Source organism: Lissotriton helveticus, chromosome 5_1, assembly GCF_964261635.1.
Source record: "Lissotriton helveticus chromosome 5_1, aLisHel1.1, whole genome shotgun sequence".
In the NCBI taxonomy this organism is placed as follows: Eukaryota; Metazoa; Chordata; class Amphibia; order Caudata; family Salamandridae; genus Lissotriton; species Lissotriton helveticus.
The window spans coordinates 622839594-622867118 of NC_136065.1; the positions used below are offsets into that span (position 1 = coordinate 622839594).

The 27525-nt window shown below is 46.3% G+C and overlaps 1 protein-coding gene across 1 annotated transcript in view; it reads left to right on the top strand.

The window, feature by feature from the left end:
• The window catches only part of DNAJC16 (DnaJ heat shock protein family (Hsp40) member C16), a 221859-nt gene that overhangs the window by 170095 nt on the left and 24239 nt on the right, over positions 1 to 27525 (top strand). The window contains exon 13 of the mRNA XM_078642994.1: positions 8469 to 8567. Coding sequence (XP_078499120.1) covers positions 8469 to 8567 — 99 coding nt within the window. The remainder of the gene's footprint in view (positions 1 to 8468; positions 8568 to 27525) is intronic.

Consider the following 27525-nt stretch of genomic DNA (forward strand, 5'->3'; position numbering starts at 1 on the left):
AAGACTTTTACTTGGACAGTCATGTCAGGTTTGCTTTCTATGACGATCCTGAGGTCCTTGGCATGGGTGGTGTGGTGGGTGTCTGTCCTTGCTCTGTTGGCCACCAAGTGGAGCCCCACGGTGAAGTGCTGTTCCCAAGACATGGTTTTGGTCCTGTCAGTGTTCAGCCTAGACAGTTGGTCTTCATCCAGTGAGACAAATCCTCATTAAACTTCATCTGGATACTGGACATCTTGTTCCTTAGGGTGAGTATGAGTTGGGTGTCATCGGTGTAGGCGAGGACGTAGATGTCATGAGATCTAATGATGTTGCCTAGAGAGATCATGTATGTATTGAAGAGGGTCAGGCTTAGGGAGGATCCTTTCGGAAATTCGCAGATGAAGTTGTGGGTGTTTGAGTTGTATTGTGTTAGGCTGACTGACTGGGACCTTCCAATCAGGTAGGAGCAGATCCATTGGAGTGTGTGTCCTTAGATTCCAATGTTGTGCAGGCTTTGGATGAGGTTGGGTTGGAAGACCGTGTGAAAAGCTGCAGAGAGGTCCAGGAAAATTGAGGGCCTTCAGAGCAGTTTCTGCCTTTCGTCCCGGGGCAACCCCTGTTTCCGGGGCCTTCGGTGACACCACAGCTAATTCAGGAATTCCGTGACTCCAAATGTAGCCTCTTTTACACGCTCCGCGCTACCTCTGGTGCACCTTTGGACCTTGAGGAACTGCAAGGATTTCCAACGGGGACTCTTCCAGCGTTTTTGCCCTATGTGCCTTTGGGAATGTTTCATAACTTGCTCCTGCTTTGGTGCTGAAGAAAGTCCTAGTGTCATAACCCACACTGAATCTCGGAGCATCAACATTAATGCTAACCCCGGGCGACAAACCACAACCTATAGTGTTCTCTGACTGAGAAACCTTCTCTTCGACTTAGATTGAAGCTGTGCCCTAAGCTGTCTGGGCCGCAACCTGTCGACCCTGCCCTTACCTCGGGGAACGCCCCAGAATATTCACAATCTTTTCAGCGCTGACTTGACAATGATTGCTATGGTGAGGAAGATCAGTTTGCTTAACTTTACTCTGAAAACAGCTGGTATGATCAGCTGCAAGATGCCGATAGGCTAAATACTTTTACAGACAATGGACTGGTCTTTCCTCCTGCGGCAAGTGTCTCATTTGCAGTGATGATGAGAAGTGGGTCCTGAGATCATTGATCTCCAGTTGCCTACCATGGAAGTGAAAACTAATGTCCCCCACCCAGGATAGATGTCTACGAGTTCCTATTGCCTATTATTGATGCTCTTTAAGTCACCCTTCTAGGGGGTCAGGCAAATATATGTTCTGGGCTGCCGATAAATGGGCAGACAGCAAGGTGCCATTGCTCTGCCTCCTGTGATCCAGCTTTCTTAACACAAAACTTGACCCTAGAGAGTTTAGTGGTACAAGCGTCCATGAGCAGAGTCAACCCAAACGCCTTTCCAACCAACTCACCGGATACAGAATCCTAATCACTCAAATCATGGAAACGCATGTTCACTTCTACCAGTTTGGGATTGAGGTCCATCAACAACAGCTGTCTAGTAGGCCGATATACTCACCCCCCTCTGGGACTATGTCATATAGGATCTACCTGCTATACCGTAGGACTTGCTCCCCACTCTTAATCCATTCAAGATGGCTGTGTTGTGACAAAATTCACAATTCGCTGTGGGCTAGACACCGCGCATTGCCAGGCACCAGTGTCACACTTCGAAGACATGCCTAGAAGAGATCTACAGGCTTCTCCAGGGATGTCCACTCTTCCCTAATGTACATGCCTTTAGGTGGCTCATGCGAATTCAGCAAAAAAGCAGGCTCAACCCTTGTGAGCTTTAAAGACAGTTGGAGGACAGTGCGCTCCTTGAGACTCTTGGCACCAAAATGGCAGTTCCACCAGCAATTTCGTCCCCTCCGGCTATGGTAGAGGCTTTCAATAACACCAGCACAAATGTCCATTCGGCCAGCCCAGCAGACCATACAGCCTTTTCGTGGCTATGGCACCCACAGACAGCATGGAGATCAAAGGCGGCAAGATACTTAATCTCCTGCTGCCCCTCCAGTCTCAATAAAACATTTTAGTGGGTCTTGCCAGACACACAGCCACACTGTCGGAGGCATAATCCTGCATTTACTCTCAAGGCAGCAGGCGATCACTTCGGAGTGCAAACGGCCCGACTGGCTCCACTCCACCTTCCATTACTTTCGGGATTGCTGACGGAGGACCATCTGTCAATTTTATAGTGGGAAGTGAAGGCCCTTCTGGCTAAAGAATCCATACTGGGAGTGCCAGCATCAGAATTTAGAACTGGCAGGTAGTCCTGCTACTTTCTAGTGCCGAAGAAGGATAGAGACCTTCATCCTATTTTAGACCATCTCCTGCTCAACGCCTTTCTGAGAAAGGAGAAATTCAAGATACACACCCCAGCCCAGGTCTTGTCTGCCCCAACCCTGGATATTGGATGGTAGTGATTGTTAGAAATTGGGTCTCTAGTTGGCAGTGGTTTGCACCCTGTCCAAGTAGGGACCTCACCAGACAAGCTGGTGTTGAGGACCCAATCCTGCATCCTCCCGAATGTTTTTACCAAACATTCATCTCTCTGCTTTCTACGTTCCATCTCAACCCTCTAAGAAGGAGGAGAGTCTACATTCGTCAAATCCCGATAGAGCTCTTAGCTTCTACATTGATCGTACCAGGGGACATTGCGTGGATGATCAGCTTTTTGTTGGATTTCCTTGAACAAAAAAGGGCAGAGCAGTGCAAAAGAGGACCATTTCTTGCTGGATCATTCTCTGCATCAAAATCTGCTTTGCACTAGCCAAGAAGCATCCTCTAGAAGGCCAATGGGCTCAATACACCAGAGCCCTGGCTGCTACCACTGCACTGGCATGTGGAGTGCCTGATCTGGGCATTTGCCATGCAGCAACATAGACACTGCTCTGCATGTTCATGAAGCACTACTAGCTGGTCGGCCTGGCCAGACGAGAGGGGCAGTTTTGGTCTGAGACAGTTCACAGACCCACCACCTGGGAGGTACTACTTTAGTATCTATTCAGTAGGTAAGGAAACTGCAGTCAGAAGTATTTATCAGAAGAACAAGTTACGTACCTTTGGTAATGATCTTTCAGGTACATACTCAGTTTAACTGCAGATTATCAACTGACTGGAAGTGGATGTGTTGACAGGGCATTTTTCGGGTCATGAGCAACCTGGTGGGTTCAAGATCAAGTCAACTTTATTTCGGTTTTTAAAAAACAATTAAAGTACACATAAAATATGCACAATACATAAGAACATGAAGGATTGAGAATAATCCACTGTAGTGTTCATAAGATAAAATAGAATAAAATATTGTGCAACCATAATAATCCAATACAGTAGACTCTTCGCTTTAGATGTAATAAATCACAATACAACTAATGGCATACTAAGCCCATCCAAATACCCCTTAATCAGACAGTTCCAAGTGAGGCAAAAACCTCAGAAGTCGTTCTGGGAAATTGGTTTGAATTAGGTCCACTATGCCGGACGGGAATTCTATAACAGGGAGCAATAAAAGTAACAACAAAAACACAAAATCTCCTAGCCCAGTTTAAAGTGCATAGTGCAGCAAGAGAAATTAAACTACAGGTCCCCGCCTAAGACTATTAATTTCTCCTCACTATTTGTGTAAACATATTGAGCTTCGATTATTTGCAATCAAATAAAGAATGCAAATTATATTAGCTATCTTGCAGGGGGCACCTCCAAGTAGCTCTACAAACACCAACTAACCTACCTAAATAAAAAAATACATAATGCAGCAAAAAGGTTAAAACTACAGGAGCACAGCCATTAAATGTTATGTTCTCCCCACTATTCTTGCTCTTATATACCATATAGAGCTTAGGTAACTTTAATCGAATAGAAAATGCAGCTCCTGGTATCAGTATTGCATACTCTCAGGGCGTTGGGCCTATCATCAAGCCCAAGAAGGCGACAGAGAGGAATAATCCAGTGAGCACACTGTTTCACATAAGCGCCACAGAAAAACAAGTGTTCTTCATTCTCCTCTACTTGGCACCCCATGGAATACATGTTGGTGGAGTTAGCATTGCTTTTCAATGACGAAGTGAAGGAGGATGTTGGAAATATCTCTAGCCTAAATTTTACTTTAAAAAAAGAGACCTTGATGATGGCACATTAACATAATTCATAAATTCTTCGAATTGGGGGCCTCTTTTGAAGTACAGAAACAAGTCTGTGAAGCACGCGAAGAAGTTACATACGTTTTAAAGCAAAAAACAGCATTGCAATAGCAATATTTAACAGATTCACAAGCGCTATGTGGCATTGTAATAGAAGTAGCCAAATATTGGTCAGTCCTAGCCTGACCAGCCAGGTTTTAACAAGGGATACCCAGGGGATCTTTTGTGCAGATTGATGGGAATGTATTTCTCGGAGGCACTCTCTGTGTGGGGCAAGTGGCTCCAATGTTCAGAGCCTGACCCTATATATAAGATAGGCTTCAAGCTGGCTATATCTATGCTTTGTCTGATGTTAAAATCTATCCTTAAAAAGAGTAATTGGTTACGTTTTGGAAGTCTCAGCAAGGACCTAAGTAAAGAGTTTTTACATCTATCTAATGGGTCAAGATTGCAATATCCCCACAATTCAGTCCCGTATAAGGCAGATCGATATACTTGGGCCCTGTATGTTTCCAACACTGATGAAATGGGATATGAGGAAGCTCTATTTGAAACTCTAACAATAGACCCAGCACTGTGTTTCAGAATCACTGTTCTCTTTTTCATCGGAGCGAATCACCTGTTGGAATCATTTAGTCTCACCCCTAAATATTTAAATTCTGAGACCCTTTATAGTTTGGCTCCCTTTAGGAACACATTCCCTCTAAAGTCTTATGGCTAAATACCATGTAATTGGTTTTAGAATTATTTATTTCTAAACAATGGTCTTGGCAGAATTGGCTAAACCTCCCCAAGAGAGTATTTATGCCCAGGACAGTTTTTGATAAAAGGAGTTTATTGTCTACAAAAAGCAGACATGGCACTTTGGGCCTGGCAATTTTAGGGGCGCCATTCCCACAATCCACTAAATAAGGACTGCATTTATTGATAAACAATAAAATTCAAGTGGATGTGAGAAAACAACCCTGACAGACTGCAAGCCTAATTCGAATATTATCTGTGGTCTCCCCTCACAAGGCCCCATCTAACTCTGACAAAGTTATCTTGATACAGATTCTTAATCGGAAGCAGTAGCCTTGTAGGTACCCCAAATTTCCTAAGTACGTCCCAGATTTTCACCCTGGGGACAAAATCAAAAGCTGCTCGGAGATCTATAAATGTGACCATACAGTGCCCTCCAGTACGTTTTTCCATTTTAAAGCCAGAACAGAAAAGATCTGGTCTACAGTACTTGCGCTGTCTATAAAGCCTGCTGGTAAATGTGACAAAACCCTGTTGCAGTGGATCCATTCCCAGAGGTTTGTCAGATATTGTTTACTGTAAATTGTTTTATGTTGTCGATAAGGCTTATGGGGCGAAAAGTACATGGGTCTTGCCTTGAGCCCTTTTTAAAAATTGAGATAATTTCCACCCCTTTCCATGAATTGGTGTATAGGACCCCTGCTGCAATTGCGTTTGACAGAATATTAATGTAAGAACCCCAAATCTGAGGTTCGGAACAAAACAAGTCCGAATGGATTCTGTTGAGCTCTGGGGCTTCCCCCACTTTTTGCTCATTCTGCGCGTTAAGGCTTTCTTCAGTGGTAAAGTGAACTTTCTCCTCATCTGTGACCCTAGTAGTAGGTGGAGTTCCAGGGCCATAAGAATGCGCTCTACTCCATCTAAACCATGGTTCTCTCCTGAGCTGCGCATTCACAAGCAGGCCTGTAAAAAACTCGAGCGGGCTTGGCGTCAAACCTATTGCCCTTTGGCCAAGGTAGTTTTACGGAGAGAGCAAGGAAACTACTACGCCAGCATTAAAATAGCCAAAGGTGAATACTATGCCAATCGAATTGTTAAAGCTAACAATAGCAGTCGCGAGATTTTTGCGATTGTTAATAGCTTTCTTTCCCCTTGTGCTGAGCAGCGGATAGTTCCAGCTTCAAAGGCTTGGTGTGAGAGCCTGTCCATGTTTTTTGAGGAAAAAATAGCTGCTATTCAGTCAAGTTTTGTTGCCATCAGCCTAGCGGATGCCATGCCTGACCTTTTCCCCCCTTTGAGGGGTTTATCGGCCAAGATGACTGAGTTTGTTCCTCCCACAACTATCGACACACTGGCTGTGATCAAATCTTTGAAATCTGGTTCACCATCGGACCCCTGTCCGGCAAGGGTTTTGGCAGGCGTTGCTGATGTGGTTGTGCAGGAAGTGACACATTTAGTCGGCCTATCTTTCAAATCAGCCACAGTGCCCGCCGAGTGGAAACAGGCTAAACTCCTGCCCCTGCTCAAAAAGGGCGGAGCTGACCCTGCAGTGCTGGCCAACTATCGGCCTATCTCGCTGCTTCCGGCTTTGGCTAAAATCGGCGAGAAATTGGCTATTCAGCAGCTTAATGAGTTTGTGGAAACATCGGGGGCCCTTCACCCGGCTCAATCTGGGTTCCGTGCAGCCCACAGCACGGAGTCAGCTTTGGTGGAAATCACGGAAGCAGTCAGGGAGTGTCTAGACGGTGGCGGCAGAGCGGCTCTAATCTTTTTGGACCTCTCTGCCGCGTTCGACACGGTGCCTCACCAACGCCTCCTTGCCCGGCTCGCTGACATTGGCGTCAATGACCTCGCTTTAGATTGGCTGAGCTCCTTTCTGGCGTCTAGATCTCAGCAGGTATGGGTCCCCCCTTTTTCATCGTCGGCTAGGCCTCTCATGACAGGGGTCCCCCAGGGCTCGACTTTGAGCCCTTTGCTCTTTAATGTTTATCTGACCCCCCTGATAGACTTAGCCGAACATCTGGGAGCCAAAATTATAGCGTATGCTGATGATACGCAGCTGTTGTTCACCTGGCCTAGTGCGGTATTGGAGACAGAGTTGATCCAGAATTGTCTGTCCTCAGTTTTCAACTGGTTAGCTTCATCACAACTGAAATGTAATGAAGATAAGACCGAAATTCTTCTCTATGGCCAGTTCCCCCCTAATTTCAGGGACTTACTTTGGCCGGTTGGCTTCCCCATGCCCTGTGCTGTGAACGGCCTTGCTAAGAACCTGGGGGTTTGGTTCGGGGATGACCTCCGATTCGAGGGGCATATCAAGAAGCTAACCGGAGGGTGTTTCGGGACCCTGAAGTCGCTCAGAAAGTTTTTCCCCTTTCTGCCTGCCTCGGCACGAGAGTCAGTAGCGAGAGCTTTAATTCTCTCGCGTCTGGACTATGCCAATGCTCTGCTGAGTGGCTCTCCGGCCTATTTGGTAAGGCGGCTCCAGGTAATCCAAAACGCGACCGCTAGATTGTTGGGGAATATCTCCAGATGGATCAGCGTTAGGAATTACCTGCAGAGCCTGCATTGGCTGCCAGTTCCCCATAGGATTACCTTTAAAATTCTGACCCTGGCTCATAAAGCCATCAATGGGCTGGGTCCGGCCTACTTGAAGAAACGATTCATTCGGTACTCTCCCAACCGAGACTTGCGCTCTGCTGCTCAACATCTGATGCAGGTTCCCCGCTTCCGGCGTTTCCGGTTGGGAGGGCACTCAGTGGCGGTGAAGGCCGCGTTAGCTTGGAATGAGCTTCCTCTCTCTCTGCGTGCTATTGTTAATTTTGGTGTTTTTAAAAAAGCGTTAAAAACGTACCTGTTTAGATTGGCTGTTTAGTCCTTTGGTCGGTATAGTGTGTGCTGTTAAAATTCTTTCTTCTTTTTGTCGCGCCAGGATACTCCGGCAGTAATTGAGCGCGTTACAAAACAGCATAATAAAAAAATAATAAATAAATAAATAAGTACCTTCCATCTACAGTGACTCTGCATAAAGAGCTGTAAAATGCTTGACCCATTCCCCCTCAGGAATGTGACATTCTGGGTGGCTTGGTCCTTACGTCCACGATAGGTAGCCAGTTGTAAGAACAACTAACATCCTTCCCCTTCGCAGCTTCCAAAGAAGGCCACCCTAAAAGATCCCAACCTAGAGATCTGCACACAAGCCAATTTGGTGACGTGTTCTGCACCCGAGGTGTGAACAAACCTTTAAAACCAGCTGACGTCAGGGTGCCTGGGTGGTCATTATATGCAGCCCCAAATATGTTGAAGTGGAGCCAATCAATGCCACCTACTGGTGCACAGGAGTACAGCTTTTGAGTTTCCCAATCCAGTCTGACGCCTTGGGGAATATTTGCAAGATGAGGACTCTGCAGTTCAATAGAGTATCCTCCAGAAAGAGCTTTATTGAAGGTAAGAAAACGTGTTCTTTACTGTCTAGTCACTATTTGTTAGCCACTCACAGCTTTTCCTTTTATTTTTAAGTGACTCCACTGATGAGCGAGAATCCAACACAACAGAAAAAGAGGAGCCTTCGGAAAAAAATGAAAAGACTGAGACATCGTACAGTCGGGAGAGCACAAGGTATGAGAGTCAGGCACCTCAATATACATTTGTAACTGATAGAGTACCAGGTATTAGTGTTCATCGCACTACATAGGTTGCACCTTTGTGCACTCTTCTTCTGAAGTCTTGTAGAAGCAGTGAGAGCTGTAAGTTTGGGACCAATCCATGCACCAGGTATGTTAAACAGTTACACACGTTTAGCTTTTAGTATGATGACATTTAACTACAGTTTGTTTATATATCACCTGTAAACATTAGAGTACCATGCACATGGTATGACAACACTCGCCAAAGGGCACACAGCAAACTACAAGGTAAGAGAGAATGTTGCACCAGTCAAAAATGCACCATCATACCAAACATTCATATTTTATCAAAAGAGCTTCAATACGTAATGTCCTAGATTGATTACTTACAAACACTAATAGTATAACTGAGGTTAGCAGCACCCTTTCTCCATAGGCTAAAGGTGTGCGAATGCACTCACACTCCACGTTCCCAATTACCACACGTCTACCTGAAAACAGCACACGTATATACATGGAACACATCCCACCTCCTCATGCACACCACCTGCACCACACATCTCCTACTACTTCCAAACACCCACTTTCAGCCAAGAGGCAAACACATTTATGCACACACACCCACAGCCATTCTCTCTGGCTTGCTTCTCTCTCGCTTCTCTAACTATGTGTACAAATGGGTATTTGCTTTTGGTCTTTGCTCTCTGTGCCTAAAGTGTGTTTGCTGCCTTTGCTCTCTCATCTTTTGCTATCTGTACCCTTCCTTGTTCCTGCTCTTGGCACCCTTGCTTGCTCCTGCTCTTGGTGCCCTCCTTGTTCCTGTTCTTGGCACTTTTCCTGGCCACTGCTTTTAGCGCCCTTCCTAACCCTTACTCTTAGCACCCTTCCTGGAGCATGTTCCTAGTACCCTTCCTGGCCCCTGTTCTTAATGTCCTTCTTGGCCCCTGTTCTTAATGTCCTTCTTGGCCCCTGTTCTTAGCGCTGTTCCTGCTCTTAGGGCTCCTCCTGGCTCCTACTCTTAGCTCCCTTCCTGGCTCCTGCTCTTGGTGCCTTTCCGGTCCCATTCTCGTGGTGACCATCCTGCCCCTTGAGTTTGGTTGTTTTCCTTTCCCAGCTTTTGTAGCCTTTGCTTTTGTTGCATATCCTGATCCCTGATCCCATGGTGTTCATCCTGACTCTTGCCCTTGGTGCTAATCTTGGCTCTTGCCCTTTGGAGATGTTCCTCTGTGCTTTTCCTAGCTCTCTTCCTCTGTGCTCTCCCCAGCCATTGATCTCTGCATTGTTTCGGGCCCTTTAGATCTGCATTGTCTGTGGCTCTTTCTCTCTGTATCCTTCCTGGTCTGTGATCTCTGCATCCTTCTCAGCCCATGTTCTCTGCGTTCTTATTGAGCCTTGCTCTCTGCAGCCTTCTATACCATTGCTCTCTGAACCTTTTCTGGACTTGCTCTGTTGAATTTTAATGTCCCTTTCCTGTACACTTGATGCCCCTCCCTAACTTCACCAATTGGGATTTTGCACCCTTGTCAGCCTCCAGTTCTGATTCTTTCCTGCACCTATTCTACATCTTTTCTGGCCCACTAGACTGCAGCTATCCTGTCCCCAAAAATACATCCTATACAGCCACCTCTTCTGCATTCTTCCTGCCTCCCCATTTTGTGGCCCTCCTTGTCCTACATTCTAGCTCATGCTATGATCTTTATTGACCTCCCTTTATTTCTTGGAGTGGGCCTTCATGTGCCCTGTTTTCCTCCTTTGCAAGTGCCTTCTCTGCCCCCACCCATACACAGTCTTTTCATGCCCCAGATTGCCTCTGTACTGGTTATTTCAACCTTACTTTGTCTCTTGCATTCTGCTTCCTGTGCTCTTTGATTCTCTTCCTTTTCCCTGTGCCCACCTTCCCAGCTCTTTTGCCACTACTCTTTCTTTCCTAACCTTGCTGCATTTTGTCTTTCCAGTATCCTCACCCCTGACTTGTCCTAACTCGATACCTTTGTCAGATTTTCCCAGACTTTCATAAGTATTTTTATACTGCTCTAGCCCCACTACTTTTGTTTCCCTTCCTGGCCCTTTTGGATAGTTGTCATTTCGTTACATGTGCCTATTAGGCTTCCAATCCCATACCTGTTGCGCTTTCCACCTCTGTTCCCAATCTCCTCTTAGCCCAAGACTTCTGCTCCACCACTCTCCCTGCATTGGGAAACATCCTTTACAACGCAACTTTTGCCACGCAGTGCTTTTACATCGCAACTTTTACAACGCAAACCATTACAACGCATTGCGCTGGGGGGCGCTCTAGGATAGGGAATAGATTTAATTTACTATCCAACACCTTCCCTACTATCCACGGGGACTGGAGTTGGAATAGTAAATTAAACTATTCACTATCCAGCACCCAAAAGCGCTATGCGTTGTAATGGTATGCGTTGTAAAAACTGTGATGTAAAAGCATGCGATGTAAAAGCATGCGTTGTAATGTCATACATCCCCCTTCATTCCTTTTTCTGGCCTCTCCTTCTACCTGCAATGCCTTTCCTACTTCATCCATGTCTGCACTTCCATTTCCACACTTGCTCTGTGCATCCCATTTTGAACACCCCAGCCTTGATTTCCCTTTTCCCTTGCTATATTTTCTCTGGTTGCCATACTTGATTTTGTTCTTGCCATTGCACTATTTGTACTTCGTTTTTTCCTTTGTGCTCATTTATTGCTTTTTGTTTACTGCCTAGGATGCCTGTGCTCCGAGCTCTTCTACCTAATTTTGATTTGCACTTACTTTGATATCTTTAGCATTGTTTCGATCTGTCTGCTCTATCTTCCTCACTGTCCCTTTCTTGCTCTGCTTCCCATTCTAATTAATTTATCTGGCCACCCTCTAGTGCTTTAAGAGTGATGAAAAGGGTATTGGATCTCTAAAAACAGACTGGCCAAAGTAGCAAACTAGGAATTCTTTCCAAGAGACCAGGCCTATGTAATTAGGGACATAGCCTAAAGCAAGTAAACAATAATCTTGTACATTCCACAGCATGCCACTTGACCAGTATTAGGGTAAGACTTTGTGGGTTTTTTGTTATTGCAACCAGACATATCCCATACTAATGAATATACACCCTTTCTGAAATCCTTCAACAGCATATCTCGCACATCTTCTTCCCTCTCTTCATCACTATTTATGCACGCTGTCCTTGTGCATGTTCTTCCTGGGGTCACTCGTATTCATCATGCCTCCCCCACTCCCCATCCGGTCTCTCTATCTCTCTTCTCAGATGTAGTCACAGTATTTATTTTTCCATTGGCACAATTAATATTTCAACAGATGTCTATACCTCTAGCCCACTCTTTCATATTGTAAAATGACAATTACAATTGCCACATGACTGCTCTTCTGTGTGTTTTACAGGGTGGTCAATGATTGTGTGAGGACCACTTTTATGACCACATGCAGACCCTTTTTGGTGGGCCACAGGGCAGTTTAGTGGCACGAATCCTCAACAGCTGTGGTTAAGTTAGTTTTCCACTAGTGTCCTAGAGCTGTCTTACTGTGGCTCTTCAAACTGGGCCAAGTATAACACTTTTCACTCTTGACTGTCAGTGTAGCGAGGGCAAGCAGTCACAGCCTTTTCTGAGGAAGTGTGCAAGGCAAGAGCTCAGACATCACCGAACAGACACAATAACATAATGTCTAGCCCAATGCTTAGTTATAAAAAGAAAGTACTTTAACCTCACAGCAGTACTAAAATCTTCACATTTCATTGAAAACTATGTACAAGGTTGTCAACTAAGCTGCATGAAAATAATGAGGGGCAATACACCCTTCTTCCTGGTATCTTCCCAGTACCCTCCACCCTCCTTCTGACAACAACACAATCCCACAACTAAAGTCCACAAAACCCTTCCAGGCCAAATGTGCAATTCACTTTATCTAATAATAGCAAAAGTATTTCAGCCCATGGCAGACTCCTCTGCATGCGTTTAAGTCTGAGGTCCCCAGTGCAGGCTATGCTGTCCGTTTTATCAGCTTAGATTCTGTAGTAGTGCTGACAGCACAGTAGGAGCAAATTGAATTCTGCTCTTGCAGCAGCTTCTCCAGTCCCTTTTAAGCCTTCCACAGTCTTGCTCAGGGCGACAGTCGCAGAGGTAATTGGCGGCATCAACCCTCCTATCCCGCTACAGTATTGGTAGTTGTGATATCCTTGACCAATCCTTCATGATGGTGTCCTCTGCTAGTTGTTGCCATGGGCTGATTGAGGCTTCTCACTTAGAGGGCAATGTGACCTTTCCTCACAGCATCAGCAGCAGCGCTAGTCTCTAAGTCTATGGCAATCTACCAGGTGACCTAAGTAGTTGTTCAGGCATCATCTTATTGCAGCTTAAAGAGATACTGATAAGAGCAACTAGGAGGCCGGAGGACACCTTTAGGAAACTGGTAATTCTGGCTTCGCACTTCGGGGAAATCCGATTTCTCAGGGTGCTCCTCACATTGGCAACACACTGGGCTTCTCCTCTTGGACTGTCTCTCCTGCAGGCCAGATACACTCCTTCACTGACACAACAGGTGTGCTCACTTTTTGACACTTCAGGAATATCCTCAGCTTCTCCAGCGGAAATTGCAGTCTTCAGGTGATATCCCCTTACCTCTGGGAGAGCCGTTATCGGATAGAGACTACTAGCCGCAGATTCCTTCACGTAGAATTATCCCCAGGCGTGAGACTTGATCCGGAAACTTTTTTGCCACAGCATCCCTGCGTGCCAGGCGACATCACGCGACTCCGCCCAGGCGTCGTCCGTGCACGTGACGTCAGCGAGGTCACATAAGACCCGCCCCGACGCGCCTACATTCCTTTTCCGCGTGCAACGCGGATCCGGTCCTTGCTACAGGCCTGTTTCGGGCCCTTTTTTCTTCATTTCTTTTGGTGGAACAGTGTGGGAATGCCTTCGGGTTTCAAAACTTGTACGTTTTGTGGGTGTCTTATGTCGGCGTTGGACCCGCATCTCATTTGTATGTGGTGTTTGGGGGAGGATCACGGCACCACCGACTGCGAGGCCTGTCAACAGTTGAAACCGAAGTCGCTGTGGGAGCGCCGCATGAAACTTCTCTCGGCGCGTCTCTCCAGGTCTCCGATGTCACGTGAGCATCGCTCCTCGGTGGGTAAGTGTCGCAGTCACTCACAAATCACCTCTGACCCTACCACTCACTTCCACACTCGCTCACACACTACACATAGTGGTCACATCAAGTGCTCCCGCGTATTCGGTGGTTAAAGGCACGCCGCACTCCGTAGAGGGGTGCGAAGACTTCTATGATGAAGCATGACACCAAGGGCCTTTTTGGTGTGTGAGTGGTATTTGAAAAACACAGTGTGCTTCCGACCAAAGTAGGAACCACATTAGTAGTAAGACTGAATTAGGTTCCTCTGTATATCTTACGGGTGGATTCCGTATGTTTATATAAAAAAAAGGCTTAGCATAGAGACAGCGTGTAAAGTATTTGTGCAGCACTTCAAATAGTAAAACAGTGTAAACACCACACAACATTTTTAATCATTAACCGCATGCGTGCGGGCGGAATTCCGCCCGTACGCTGGGATTTGCGGTATCGCATGTTACATGACGAGCTGGGCTCGTCATCAGCGTAGCAGGAGGCTACCTCATGACGAGCCCAGCTCGTCATGAGCGTCGAAGGGGTTAAAACGCCCAACAAAACAAAAATCCAATCAGTAAAACCAGAGATATTGGATTTTAAAGATTTAGGTTGAATTGCACCAAGAAGCACAAAGTGCCAACTGGGGATATCTGGTTGCTTCGGACCGGGACAGTCACAAGTTCAGGCTGACTGCCATGGAGCTCGGGCATGCTACAGGGACTCCGTCCGGCCTTCTCAACAAAGTAACAAAAACCTGGGTGCACAGCTGAGGCGATCCATTGGTTCAGAGATGTGGCGAGGATGCAGTGCTAGGTCCTGTTGCGTCACCATCATGGATCCCATCAACAGGGCTTTTGATGCGAAGTCTGGAGTCGGGGATTCAGCGCCCAGCTAGCGATGTGTCCATTCCAAGGAGCTGCGATGCTGAGTCTGGCGTCGTCGTCGAGGGATGCAGGGCCGTCATTGACGAGAGCTGCAGGGCCTGAGCTGGAGACGCACCGTCGATGATACGTCGGTGCCGAGGACTGATAGAGCGATGCGGGTCTCCAGCGACGGTTAAAGTCCACGCAGCAGCTGCAATGCTTCTGCTTGAGGATCCACCACTCAGCCGAGGAGATGCAACGGTTCTGCTCAGGGATGCTCCGCTCAGCAGAGAAGATGTGTTGGTTCAGCTGGCAAGCACCTTAGGCCGACTTCAAAGGATCCAGGACTGGGGAGGCACCACTTAGCAGTGTAAATTCATAGATGGTCCAGGTGTAGATGACAGGTTGTTGGAAGGCTGTTATGTCCCTGAGCCGTCAAATGAGGAAACCAGCTAACTAGCCCTTGGAGTCAGTCTGGTTTCTGGGTTCAAGAGATGCAGGTACAGTCCTTCTCACCTAGGCAAGCGTTAAGCAGGTCAGAACAGCAAAGCAGGAGTCCAGCAAAGTGCAGTTCAGCAGAGTGGCAGTCCCTTCAGCAGCACAGGATAAGTTGGAGAGGCCATCGGCATTGGTGTGGTCTGTTCCAGGACGGTTTTCCACCGTAAAGTCCATTTCTTGTAGGGAGATGAACCACCTCAACAGTTTGGGATTCTCACCCCTTATCTGCATTAACCAAATGAGTGGTCTGTGGTTTGTCTGAACTCAGAAGTGAGCACCAAGCAGGTATGGTCTGAGCTTATTCAGAGCTCAGCTCGCAGCAAATGTTTCCCTCTTTATTGCACCCCACCTCTGTTCTCGGGGTAGTAACCTCCTACTGATGAAAGCTCAGGTTGATCCATGCCCTCTTCATTAAGCTGTGAGAGCATGGCCCGATGCCACGCTTTGTGGCGTCTGTCTGCACAAGGAATTCTTGGGACAAGTCCGGGGCCTTGAGCACGGGTGCTGTGCACATGGCCTCTTCCATGGTGTCAAAAGCTTTCCTGCATGCCTCTGTCCAGATCACCTGAGGTGGCTTCTTTTTGGAAGTCAGCTCTGTCAAAGGTGTAACAATGGTGCCATACCCCTTGACAATCTCCTGTAAGATCCAGTGAGGCCTAAGAAGGTTCTCACCTCGGTCTGGGTCCCGAGGGGTTCCCAAGCCAGAATGGTTTCCATTTTGGCCTAGAGGGGCGGCACCATACCTCCTCCCACTTAGTGATCCATGTAGACCACTGACTCCTGCCCTCCCTGCCTCTTACTGGACTTGATAATCAGTCCTGCCCGCTGCAGAGCCTAAAGCTCTTCTTTGAGGTGACACTGGTGGTCCTCATAGCTAGAACTGAAGAGCACAATGTCGTCCAGATAGGCGGCACTGAATTTCTCCAGCCTAGCCAGGACCTGGCTGATAAACCCCTGGAAAGTAGCAGGGGAATTCTTCAACACGAAGGGCTTCACCCGGAACTGAAAGTGTCATTCTTTGGTAGAGAACGCAGACCTCTCTCTGGCCCCTCGGTCAAGGAAGTCTGCCAGTACCCAGACTTTAAGTCAAATGTACTGAGAAACTTGGTGGCTTCTAGCCGATCTATGAACTCATCAGCTCTGGGGATGGGGTGTGCATCTTCTGATGGGGACCCCTGCTCACCCTTGTGGTGATTTCTAAGCATGGGCGGAATTTGCGAATTCGTTATCGGGATTCGCAAAAATCCGCCAAATCCCGCAAACTTGCGAATTTTTTTTTTTGCGAGTTCGCAAGATTTTTTTACCAGTTCGGGAACGAGAACTTGCACATGCGGTCGCAACGGTCGCAAACATGTTGTTTCCACTTAACCAGCCTGCTCGCGTTGCCTTTTTCCTGTTTCGGGTCGCAATGACGTGTTCGCGTTCGCAATTTCCTGTTTCGGGTCGCAATGACGTGTTCGCGTTCGCAATTTCCTGTTTTGGGTCACAATGACGTGTTCGCGATCGAGGCGTCGCTCGGCCAGCTACCAAAATCTCGCAGCGCACGCGAACAGGAAAACTCATCAGCGAACGCAGAATCATGGTAAGTCAATGCCGCGCACGCGCGAGATTGTATTTTTGAAGCGCGAACAAGAAAAAAAAAATCCACCAACTCGCGAATTGCGTATTTTTGGGCAATTTCGGGCAATTCGCAAAATTGCCAAAAATTTGCAAAATCCGCGAGCGGAACAAATTTTCCGCCCATACTTAGTGATTTCCCCCCACCCCCCTAGATACCTTCCTATGGACCCTGATGCTCACCCAGTGGTATGCCTTCCCAGCAAGTTTCCTGGGGTCAGTGAGCTAACAATCAGGTGTTGGCACAGATCTGGAAAACAAAGTCTGAGCAGGTGCTACTTTGCAATCAAATTGTATAGCCCCTGATCATCATTTACCACACTGCTCTTCATCCAACCATCCTGTGCCCTGCAAAAGGAATCCACAAAATCCACCCAGGTCTGTTGTATCTGTTGTATCAGTTTTGTACTGAAGTGGTATTGTCTGAGGGCCTTCCTTTATACACAGTTGTGCCTTTGGAGTGGGGATACACTTCCAGAGGCCTGCCTTTAAGATGCACAGATGCCCTGCCCTCCTTGCCCTGGCTCCAGACTAACTACAGGGGGTATGTAGCAATTTTTGGGGGACAGGACACAGCCTATTCGGGTATGAGTGAGGCTGACCCCAGCTCCTTCCTCCCATCCTGCCAATAATGACGCATTCAATCGCACCTATGTTCCCAATGTGTGTGGCTGTCTAGGAGGAATACTCATAGCCCACCCGCCAATTACATCCTGTCATGTGGCCTGAGACAGACTGCAGGCACCAAATGGCTAAGACAAGAAAACAACAACTTTCTAAAAGTTTGCCACCTACAACAGAGTTTGGGCTCTTATCTGTCAACAAGGCTGAGCCCCAAATAATTCAAATACCATGACAAATTGCCAATTCTGACTTCTCTTTTATAAACACATAGTTTTCTTCATGACCACTATAATCCATAGCAGTGATCACCATTTATTTTTTAATCAAAACAATTTATAATTTATATGAAAAAATCTTGTGTGTATATTGATTTTTTCATAAAATTATAAATTGAAATATTTTTTTCATATAAATTAAAAATATTTTTGATTAAAAAGTAAATGGCGATCACTGCTATTGATTATAGTGGTCATGAAGAAAACTATGTTTTATAAAAGATAAGTCAGTACTGGCAATTTGTTGTGGTTTTTTAACTTTCTAAAAGTGGCATTTTCGAAATTGCAATTTAAAATCGGATCCGACTATAAATTAGATTTTTTTTGCGATTCCAGAGACACCAATCTTGAATCTGTTATATCTTCTCATTTGGAAATCACACTTCTAAATGGTGATAAGGCAACTCCAATGTTATCCTATGGGAGAGATAGGCCTTTCGGTGGAGTAATGTGGCTCACTGGTTAGAGGCGGCAGACCCGGGAGCAGAAGTCGGCCCGGGACCAGGGTTCAATTCCCGACGCGGCAGGGTCGTGGACTTGGGTCAGCGGACTCGATAATTCTCGCTTCAGTGCCTACTCTAATCAGGGGTTCCACTCGGCAACTCTGGGCATTAGCTTGCCTAATCTCCACAACGGCCCCATCAATTCCAGGGATGCCTGGCTCCACCTTGGGGACTCCCAGCAGGGACCATCCCACAGGGAAAGCCAGGACGGGTTCCCCAGAGTTATACAGCGCCAGGAAACCTATGGACGGGTAGCAGTGCGCTTTACAAGCTCAAATACATTTACATTCGGTAGTAATAATGAATGTAGGAGTTTTTCACTACCAGGACATGTAAAACTTAAAAGTGCATGTCCAACTTTTTAAATACACTGCACCCTGCCCTTGGGCTGTCCAGGGTATTAAAAAGGAATTTTTTGCACTTACAACAGGTTTATTTTGCCAGGTCGAAATGGCAGGTTAAATAAACTGCATGCAAAGGCTCTGCAATGCCAGGACTGAGGCATGTTTAAAGGGCTACTTAAGTGGGTGGCACAACAGCTGCTGTAGGCCCACTGGTAGCATTTAATTGCTGATGGATACATCTGCCTGTGGATTCCTCACCTTTTCAATTTACCCCTGCGCCAGCATTACACGAAAAAAATATTTCATAGTTCTCCCACGTCAACGAGGACGCGCACCGGTTTTGTCGGGCTCTCCATTTCTTGTAGGTTTACATTGTCATAGTTGCGATCTTTAGTCGTAGCAGCACAATGGCTACACAAAAGAAGTCAGAGTTCAAATCCTGTAGGGAATGTGGGGGTCATATGTACATTACGGACCCCCACGAAGATTGCCTTTGGTGCCTGCCATCGGATAACAACATCGAGGGATGCTCGTCTTGTCGAAGGAGAAATCCGAAGGCGCCTAAGGAAAGGGTGGTAAAGTTATGTTCGAGTCATGTGGGCTGCTGAATTCATATCTGTGCATAGATCGCTGCCTAGTGTTGGGTCCGGATGATTGCACATTGTTGTTCTGGAAGAGTCTTCGAAGTATCACGAGATAGGTGGCTCCTCCCCTGGACTACAGTGCGCATGGGCATCTTCTCCATCCTCAGATTGTTTTTTTCCGCCATTGGGTTCGGATGTACTTTCCTTTACTCGAAGTTCGGAATCTAAACTACACTAAGAGGTGTGGCGCCGCGGCCAGGGCGACTGACGCTGGAATCTGGGGACCACGGTTCGATCCCCGGCTCCGGCGGCAGGTTAGCCCAGCACCATGTGACTCTGGGCAATAGCTCGCTTAATCTTCCCGACGGCCCCCAGCGCCTAGAGACCCTCACGGGTGATTCTGCGCTTTACAAATATGGACTTTACTTTACTTTACTTTCTAAAGGCCTAAAGGCCTTCGGTATCGTCGGTATTGTTTCGAATCGGTGCAGACAGCTTCTTTACAAACTTTATTCAACTTGGGACGTCGAATCGGGCCGCGGGCCTTCTCGACGCCACGCGACCAGACGTCGATGGAACGGAGCCCCTTTAAAAGATGCCCTCTTTGTAACTCAAAATACCCACACATCGATAAACACCCTGTATGTAACAAGTGTTTATCTCCTGAACATAATGAATCCGACTGCCTAGCCTGTGCCCAATTTCGTTCAAAAAAGACACTTCAGACTCGACGGGCCGCTAGGCTAATCATGCAGAAACTAGCTCCGGAGCCGGAAAATATCTTCGACGACGAAGAAGATCTTGTCGAAGCTGAAGAATATGAACAACAGTCGGATCAATATTCGGAGCATGACTCCAACTAATATATCGACGAAGAAGAAGACATCGTCGAGGTAGGGGACGACGAACTAGGGATCGGAGCCGTAGAGGACGACTCCGGTGATGAAACGGGGCCAACCGTGAGTACGACGCCCCATACCCATACCTCCATGGTTCCACAGGCTCAGGTCGAGGCATCGCCACAAGGCCTTAGCCAAGATCTCGAAACACATTCTATAGCCCCGCAATACAGCACGGCTAAGAATATTACAAAAGAGCCATCGGATACTCCGAAATTGGTGATATCGAAACCAAAAGTTGTGGAACCAGAAACGAAACCGAAACTAATCGACTACACAGTCTTCGGACCACACTACGTCGATCCATCGGAGTCGAGACCGAAGAAACTCATCGACAATACGGTCTTCGGGCCAAACTATGTCAAACCATCGGAGTCAAACACAAGGGTCGTCGAGCCGAAGACCAGCGCCCCTATACCTACTCCAAAACAAAAGGTCGTTGAACCGATAAAATTGGCGTCGACAGTCGCAAACACAAAAAAGGGACTCGATCCAAAAAAGGTTGTCGAACCGAAACCGAAAGTCGACAAACCAGTGGCTCTGCAAAAGAAAGCAATCGAGCCGAAGAAAATCGACCCGAAAAAGGCCATGGAACCGAGACGTCCCACAACATTATGCCCAGGCACGATTTGTGCCCTTCGTGCCGATGACTCCATCATGGCTTCTCCCGATGCCGAGATTCACGATGCCAGTCCCGCAAGTTTCTCCGGTGCCGTCTGGTTTTGGGCTGACGCCATCCCGTCTGTGTGCGGCGCCTTTTGCGGAGATCTTTTAAGAGAACAGCCGTTAGATGAATGCGATCAACAGATGCTTCTTAGCACCTACCCCACCATACGCTGGCCTGGATCAACGGTGACCAGTCTTTCTGTTACCTAGGGTACATTACTACCCACGTTGTAACACACAACCTCAGGTTTTTTAGTATGACCCTCTCCACATACCTGCACTTATCTAACGGCTGTTCTCTTTAAAGATCTCCGCAAAAGCGACCCTTCGGGGGACCCTTAGGGCATTGCAGTGCCGGCCCAACGAGGAGCAATCGCCCAATGATGAAGGATGACCTTCAGGGTGTTTGAGGGCAACAAGAGACAATAAGTGTCCTTCCCCTCCCCGTATCCCGCGCATAGAGGGTCCCAGACCTCGTCAAATCTTTCTTCCCCTATAGGATTTCGTATCCTTCTCTCTCTTCTCTCAACTGTGAGCGTGACTAGTTAGCACGCACACCGATGGAACAGTGACCCCCCTTTTGGTTATTTTATTCACAGTGCTTCACGGAACATGAAATAAAGGATTTAATTGAGAAATACAAACCTCTCCTTTCATCTGCTTTGTGTGGGAATTTTGCTGTTGTTTTGCTATACACTATTTTTGTTGCCTCTCGGATTTTTGTGCTTTTTGCAGTGCTGGACACTACTGTGAATCGTGCCTTTCCGCCTTCTCAGAGGATTCTAGACATCCAGGCTATGATTCCATTGTTTCAAGAGGGAGCGGCTGTTCCAGTCCTGAAGGTCTTACGCCTGCTCTTTCTGTTCGCTTCCTGCATACTGTTGGTCAACCATGCATGCTGACATATGAGGTCACTCCAGTGGTGCCTCCGCAGGCAGTGGTTTCAACACAACTGAGATCTCGGAGAGGTGGTCAGAATCTCCGGAGACACTGCGGCGGATCTGTTATGGTGGAGTCTTTCAGGCAACCTGTCTCAAGGGAAGCCATTTCAACCTCCTACTCCGGTGGCCACAGTGATAACGGATGCCTCCACTCTGGGGTAGGGTGCTCATCTGGGGGATTTGGATATCAAGGGCCTTTGGTCTTCAGAGGAATGATTGCTTCATATCAATCTTCTAAAATTGCGGGCAATACGTTTGGCTCTCAAGGCATTTCTTTCCTCTCTTTGTGGTCAGTTCGTTCTGGTCCTGACGGACAACACTGCTGCGATGTGGTACATCAACAAACAAGAAGGAGTAGGGTTATATCGTCTCTGCAGTGAGGCTCTGGTCCTGGGGGTTTAGGACCATCAGATTTGCATGATTGCAAATCATCTAGCCAGAGTCCTGAATGTGCGTGCAGACAGTCTGTCAGCAATACTCAGCAGATCACGAGTGGCGTCTCCATCCGGAGGTGGTCCACCACATTTTCAGAATGTGTAGGATTCCTCGATTCGACCTGTTTGCCACTCATGAGAACGCACACTGCCCTTCGTTCTGCAGTCTCTACTATCCGATGCGGGGAGCACTAGGAGATGCGTTTCAACCAGGTTGGAGTCTTTGACTTCTTTACACGTTTCCTCCCATACCCTTGATTCCTCGGGTTCTGAGGAAGATTTGCCAAGACCGGGCCCAATTTATATTGATCGCCCCGGATTGGCCAAGAAGGGTGTGGTACACCCTCCGTTCTATCTCCCTCTCTGGGCAGGCCTCCTCTCTCAGTTGCAGGGGCAGGTTCTACACGCCCACCTCCAGAGCCCGCACCTTTATGCCTGGAGATTGAATGGGGCAACCCGAGTTCTTTCTCTCTCCCACTGGACGTGGTGGATGTTATTTTATCAGCCAGAAGACACTCCACCAAATCTGTTTATTCCTGTAAATGGGTCAGATTTCTTAAGTGGTAATGGGGAGAGTTCGATTGATCCCTTGAAGGCCCATTTATCTGATGATCTTAGTTTTCCACTTTCCTTGGCCCAGCAGGGTTGTGCTGTGGCAACGGTTAAGGATTACTTGTCACCTTTATCAACCTTCCTTTGTTTGCCAGACAAGCCTTCGTTGTTTAAGTCTCCCATAGTTACGAGGGTCATTAAAGACCAAATTAATAGATTTCCTCCCACTCCCTTTGTTATGCCTCAGTGGGACTTAAATCTGGTTCTTACTTTCCTAATGGGTTCTCCTTTGGAGCCTCTTCATAGATGTCCATTGAGGCTTCTTACATTCAAAACAGTTTTTCTGATTAATATTACCTCTGCCAGGAGGGTAAGTGTGCGTCACACTCTTAGTTCTAAGCCCCCTTTTACAACCATCCATGCAGATAAGATGGTTCTTAGGACCAGAGCTGCTTTCCTGCCTAAGGTGGTTACACCATTTTATCTACCTACCTTCTATCCTCCCCTTCACTCTTCCAAGGAGGTGGAGAGACTTCACCGCCTGGACCCTAGAAGGGTGGTCAGCTTCTACCTGGACAGAACCAAGGACTTGAGGTTGAATGATCAGCTTGTCGTTGGTTACTTGGGAAGAATTAAGGGCAAAGCTGTCTACAAGAGAACGCTTTCCAGATGGATCATCTTGTGCATTAAGATCTGCTACACCTTGGCCAAGAAGAAGCCAAGGTATTAGAGCTCATTCTACTAGAGCTAAGTCTTCATCTTCAGCTTTGGCTAGAGTTGTCCCTGTGATTGACATTTGTATGACAGCAACTTGGGCCTCCCTCCACACTTTTCCAAAGCATTATGGCTTGGATGCAGAGGTGAGGAGGGGCGGCCATTATTCACATTCGGTGCTGCAGGATTTTGGGGTATAAGTTGGTGGATACCCTCCTCCAGGAGAGGGACAGCTTGTGGATTCAATTCAAAAGTTGAGGAATCCACAGGCAGATGTATCCATCAGAAAAACAAGTTACTTACCTTCGGTAACGCTTTTTCTGGCGGATATAGTATCTGCCTGTGGATTCCTCACTGACCTACCCTCCTCCCTGTTGTCTACCTATGTATACCTAAAGGATTCGGACTGGACTGTTCCCATGAGGCACAGGGTCAAGACTGATTTGCATATGGCCATGTCTGAACTGGGGTGGTGTGGAGTGCAAAAGACCGATGGATTTAGGCCCAGATCTCTGTACTGGGGTGAATGTATGACATTGTTCTGTATTCTGTCCATCAATTGTTGTTTTTGTAAAGGATTTTGGGGCATGACATTTTTGTATTTCAATGTAATTTGCATTGTAATAGTGCTTGTCGCTAGCAAATGTCTAGGCTTTAGCATTTCCTGTTTTTCTTTCATCTTTCATTCATATACTGTGTATATTTGTGTACCTATTGTAACCTTGCGATATGTTGTCGGTACACCCGTTGCCTTGAAGGCACGGACAAAATGGGTGGAACTGATGTCAGCAAGCCGACAAGGTCTTCTTATGGGTCTGCTGACGTCATACGAAGTTGCGAGTGGAGCTGTGCTATTGTGACGTCCTCATCAACGTGGATGAGCTATGAAAAAAGTGTCCGTGTAATGCTGGAGCAGGGGTAGATTAAAAAGGTGAGGAATCCACAGGAAGATACTGTATCCACCAGAAAAAGCGTTACTGAAGGGAAGTAACTTGTTCTTATAGGCACCGGGCACAGGTAGTGCCCTTTACTAGGGACTTATAAGTACATTAAATATGCTAATTGGGTATAAGCCTATTTTAAACATTGCTGACAAAGATTACATTAAGGGTTTTTACAGTTGCAGTGTCCAAGATATTCCTGGTCTGTGCATCATTTCCTCTGTTAAGCTTTGTACTTCCTGTGTGCTCAGGAAGAGATGCAGAGGCATGAGGACCATTGGGCAGAACACATAACGCACGCTAGAGGCTGCTGAACGTCTCAAGTAATTCCTGTCTGCTCCTTAAGCAAACATATTTCTTATTGATGCTGAATAATTATATTGATTCCTCAATAGAAGATATGCCAAATATACATCAGCAGTAAATACTGCTTCCTCATCGTAGAATCTTCATTGCTAGTCATAAACGCTTGAATAAATCCCTGCCGCGTTCTCAGACACCGGAACACCTTTCTGTGTAGGTTTCTTCCATGGGAACAGCATTGTAGGATGTCTATGTCTGTGAGTTCATATAAAGATCAGTTAATGGAAGGCTAACACAGGTCTAGTTTTTTATGAATTTCCAAAATAACTATCCAGATAATACTCATTGGACTGCAGTGCAGCATTCAGATGCAGGGGAAACTGTTTTCAGCTTAGACCATGAAAATCAATGTGTAGCCTGTTGGGTTTCTATTGAAGAACATGAGCTGCACCCCTTCCCAAAATTAATTGTACTGACACTTGCCCTTCAGATTTTTCTTTTCCCAGTTTGTGTTAGAAACTTCTCAGAACATCTGCTGAGATTTTCAACCTGAAAACTGTTTCTTGACAGGAAAATATTTTTTTCTCTTCATTCTACATTTTTGCCCATCTGCTGTTCAGTGAATCATTGTTATCTGTCTCTAACTGAATTTTTCACTCATCACCATCAAGTACATACAAATGATTATCACGGTCGGACAAGAACACCGGTGACCCTAACAGCAACATAAAAAATGTTCTGAATGGCATTGACAATATCACTGTTGACGTAGAAGAGGGATTAATCACTGTTGATGTTGAAAACTTAGAAAATGGCTGTACCACTATTGCAAGATTTGAAAGTGTGGTCTATTTCACCTTCCAGTGTTGATTCTGTTAATTCAATAGCATCTTTAGGTGTGATATTTTTGCCTTCAGAACAATGCTCCTCGCCTAGAAACAGGCATACAGCCTGCATCGTCTCTGGACCCTGCACCCTTGCCGGGACCAAACAGCCGCTACAAAGGAGACTTTTTATAACACACTTGGTTGGCAATCCAGCATTTTGAAATGATGGACACCAAGCTACATGGCTAATGTTGCCAAAACTGCTGAGAATTGAGAATTGATATTTCAGAGATACCCCTGACGAAGGCCCTCCTTTTTTTGGCCCACAATGCATTGGGTTGGATTGAATTGCCAGATATAAGAGAACATTGTGATTATCATTTTTCATGGAAGATTCATGAACAAGAAATTCGTCCTTTGAACAAAATCGACTGGATTAAGGAAGCCTGACTCATCCAGTTAACTTTGTGATATGCTGTTTCTATTTTCATTGAGTTCATTGTTTGTTTAGTCTAATTGAGTACACCTATAAAAATGTACAAAGCCCTACTTGGGACACCGTAGTGCACACAGTGTCTAGAACACAGGCTCTAGTTATCTAGTCAATTGTTCAAATGTGGGACAGATTTGGAAAAATAACCTAAAAAAGAAAACACAGATGTTAAAATAAGGACCACCTGAAAGCAAAGAGAAAAGAGAGAAGGACAGGCAAGAAAGCCTTACCTTTTCCTCCCGAAAAGGAGGCTTTTTCTCCAGAAAAGGGATCGAGCTGAGAGGACGTAAAGTGGGAAATTAGGAGGGAACATTGTTGTCAGAAAGCTGCGGAGATGCCAGATTACAGGAACTCTTGACGACTGCACTGAATCATCGCAATGCCGCGAACTCAACAGCAGTGGATGCACTGAAGGGAGTTTCTTCTCTAAAGCAGCGTGCCCCTCAACGACTCCATTGACCAGATAGACGCTTGGCCCCCGCCACTCTCCAGAAGGAGTGCAGCTTTTACAGGTGCACCACAGAATACAAGAATGGCGGGGCAGGAGGGCTTGCACTTAGGGCACTTAAGACCCATATCCACCGCACGTTCTTGGTTTTCTTCATAAGATTCTTGCTCTTGACTACAAGAGGAAACTGGAACTACAGAAAACTGGAAGGTTTTTGTCCCTTTTTTCCTTTTCTTTTCCCTTCAACAAATACTAACTGCAGCGTGCATGAGACCAGAGACGAAAATGAAGAGATGTAAAACTCTAGATACCCTGGAACTAGATATTTACATGTGCACCTTTATTTTCTTTATTCTTTGGGGCTCCAGTCCAAGGAACGGTGGTATTTGTCAAGAAAGGAGAAGCCCACGAAAATATTCTGAGCGCAAACCAGAGACGCAACGAATAGGAGTCTAGACAAAGGTTGCAAATCATTTTCCAGTTGAGGACCTAATATTGAATAAAACATAAGAAAGACAGAAACCCTTTGACTTTGGTCCATTTTTTATTGTACTATCAATTAGACCAATCCTGCTTTAGACAACACATCAGTAAGGTAAAACATAAATCGTCTCCTGGGTCAGCTGCTCACCCTGAAAGGAAAAGTAAGAGACTCAATTTTTCTGGCAAAGATTCTTAGCAAATCTTCAACTCAGTTAAAGAACAGAAGCGCAACAGCTGTGCTGGAGATCAGGAATGGTATGAAATTCTTTATAGCAGATTATACAAAACACAGACAGCAGGACATCTTCGAGATGGTTAATGAAGGTTCCATGGTATTTAGACAGGTTATAATAGCAATGCTCTGAACTTAGGAGAACTCATCACTACAGAATACTTCCATAGCATCTCTCTGAGAAGAACTTCATGATTGATGCTGTCATCTTCAGAAACTGAAGCACAGCTCAAACTGGCCTACCTTCTTTTCTCATAAGCAGCTTTCTTTGGACAGCATACATAGGAAGAGATGCTTCATGTGAAAAATGAAGCTGGGACCCTGAGACAATTGGAGTGGAGGAACAAAGGAACTTCTTTAAGTAATATAGGCCCAGTGAATGTAATTTTTCCAAAAGCGAGACAAATTCTGAGATGGCCCTTTCAGAAAAAACAGCAATAGAAACCTCAATGCCAGCAGAGGTACTAAAAAAGAGAGTCAATACTGTCTACGTCTTGGCCTTCCCCTGTCACTAGTAATGTTCCAACCCCACTGTTCAGTTACCCACTCCAGGGGGAGAGCGTGATGAC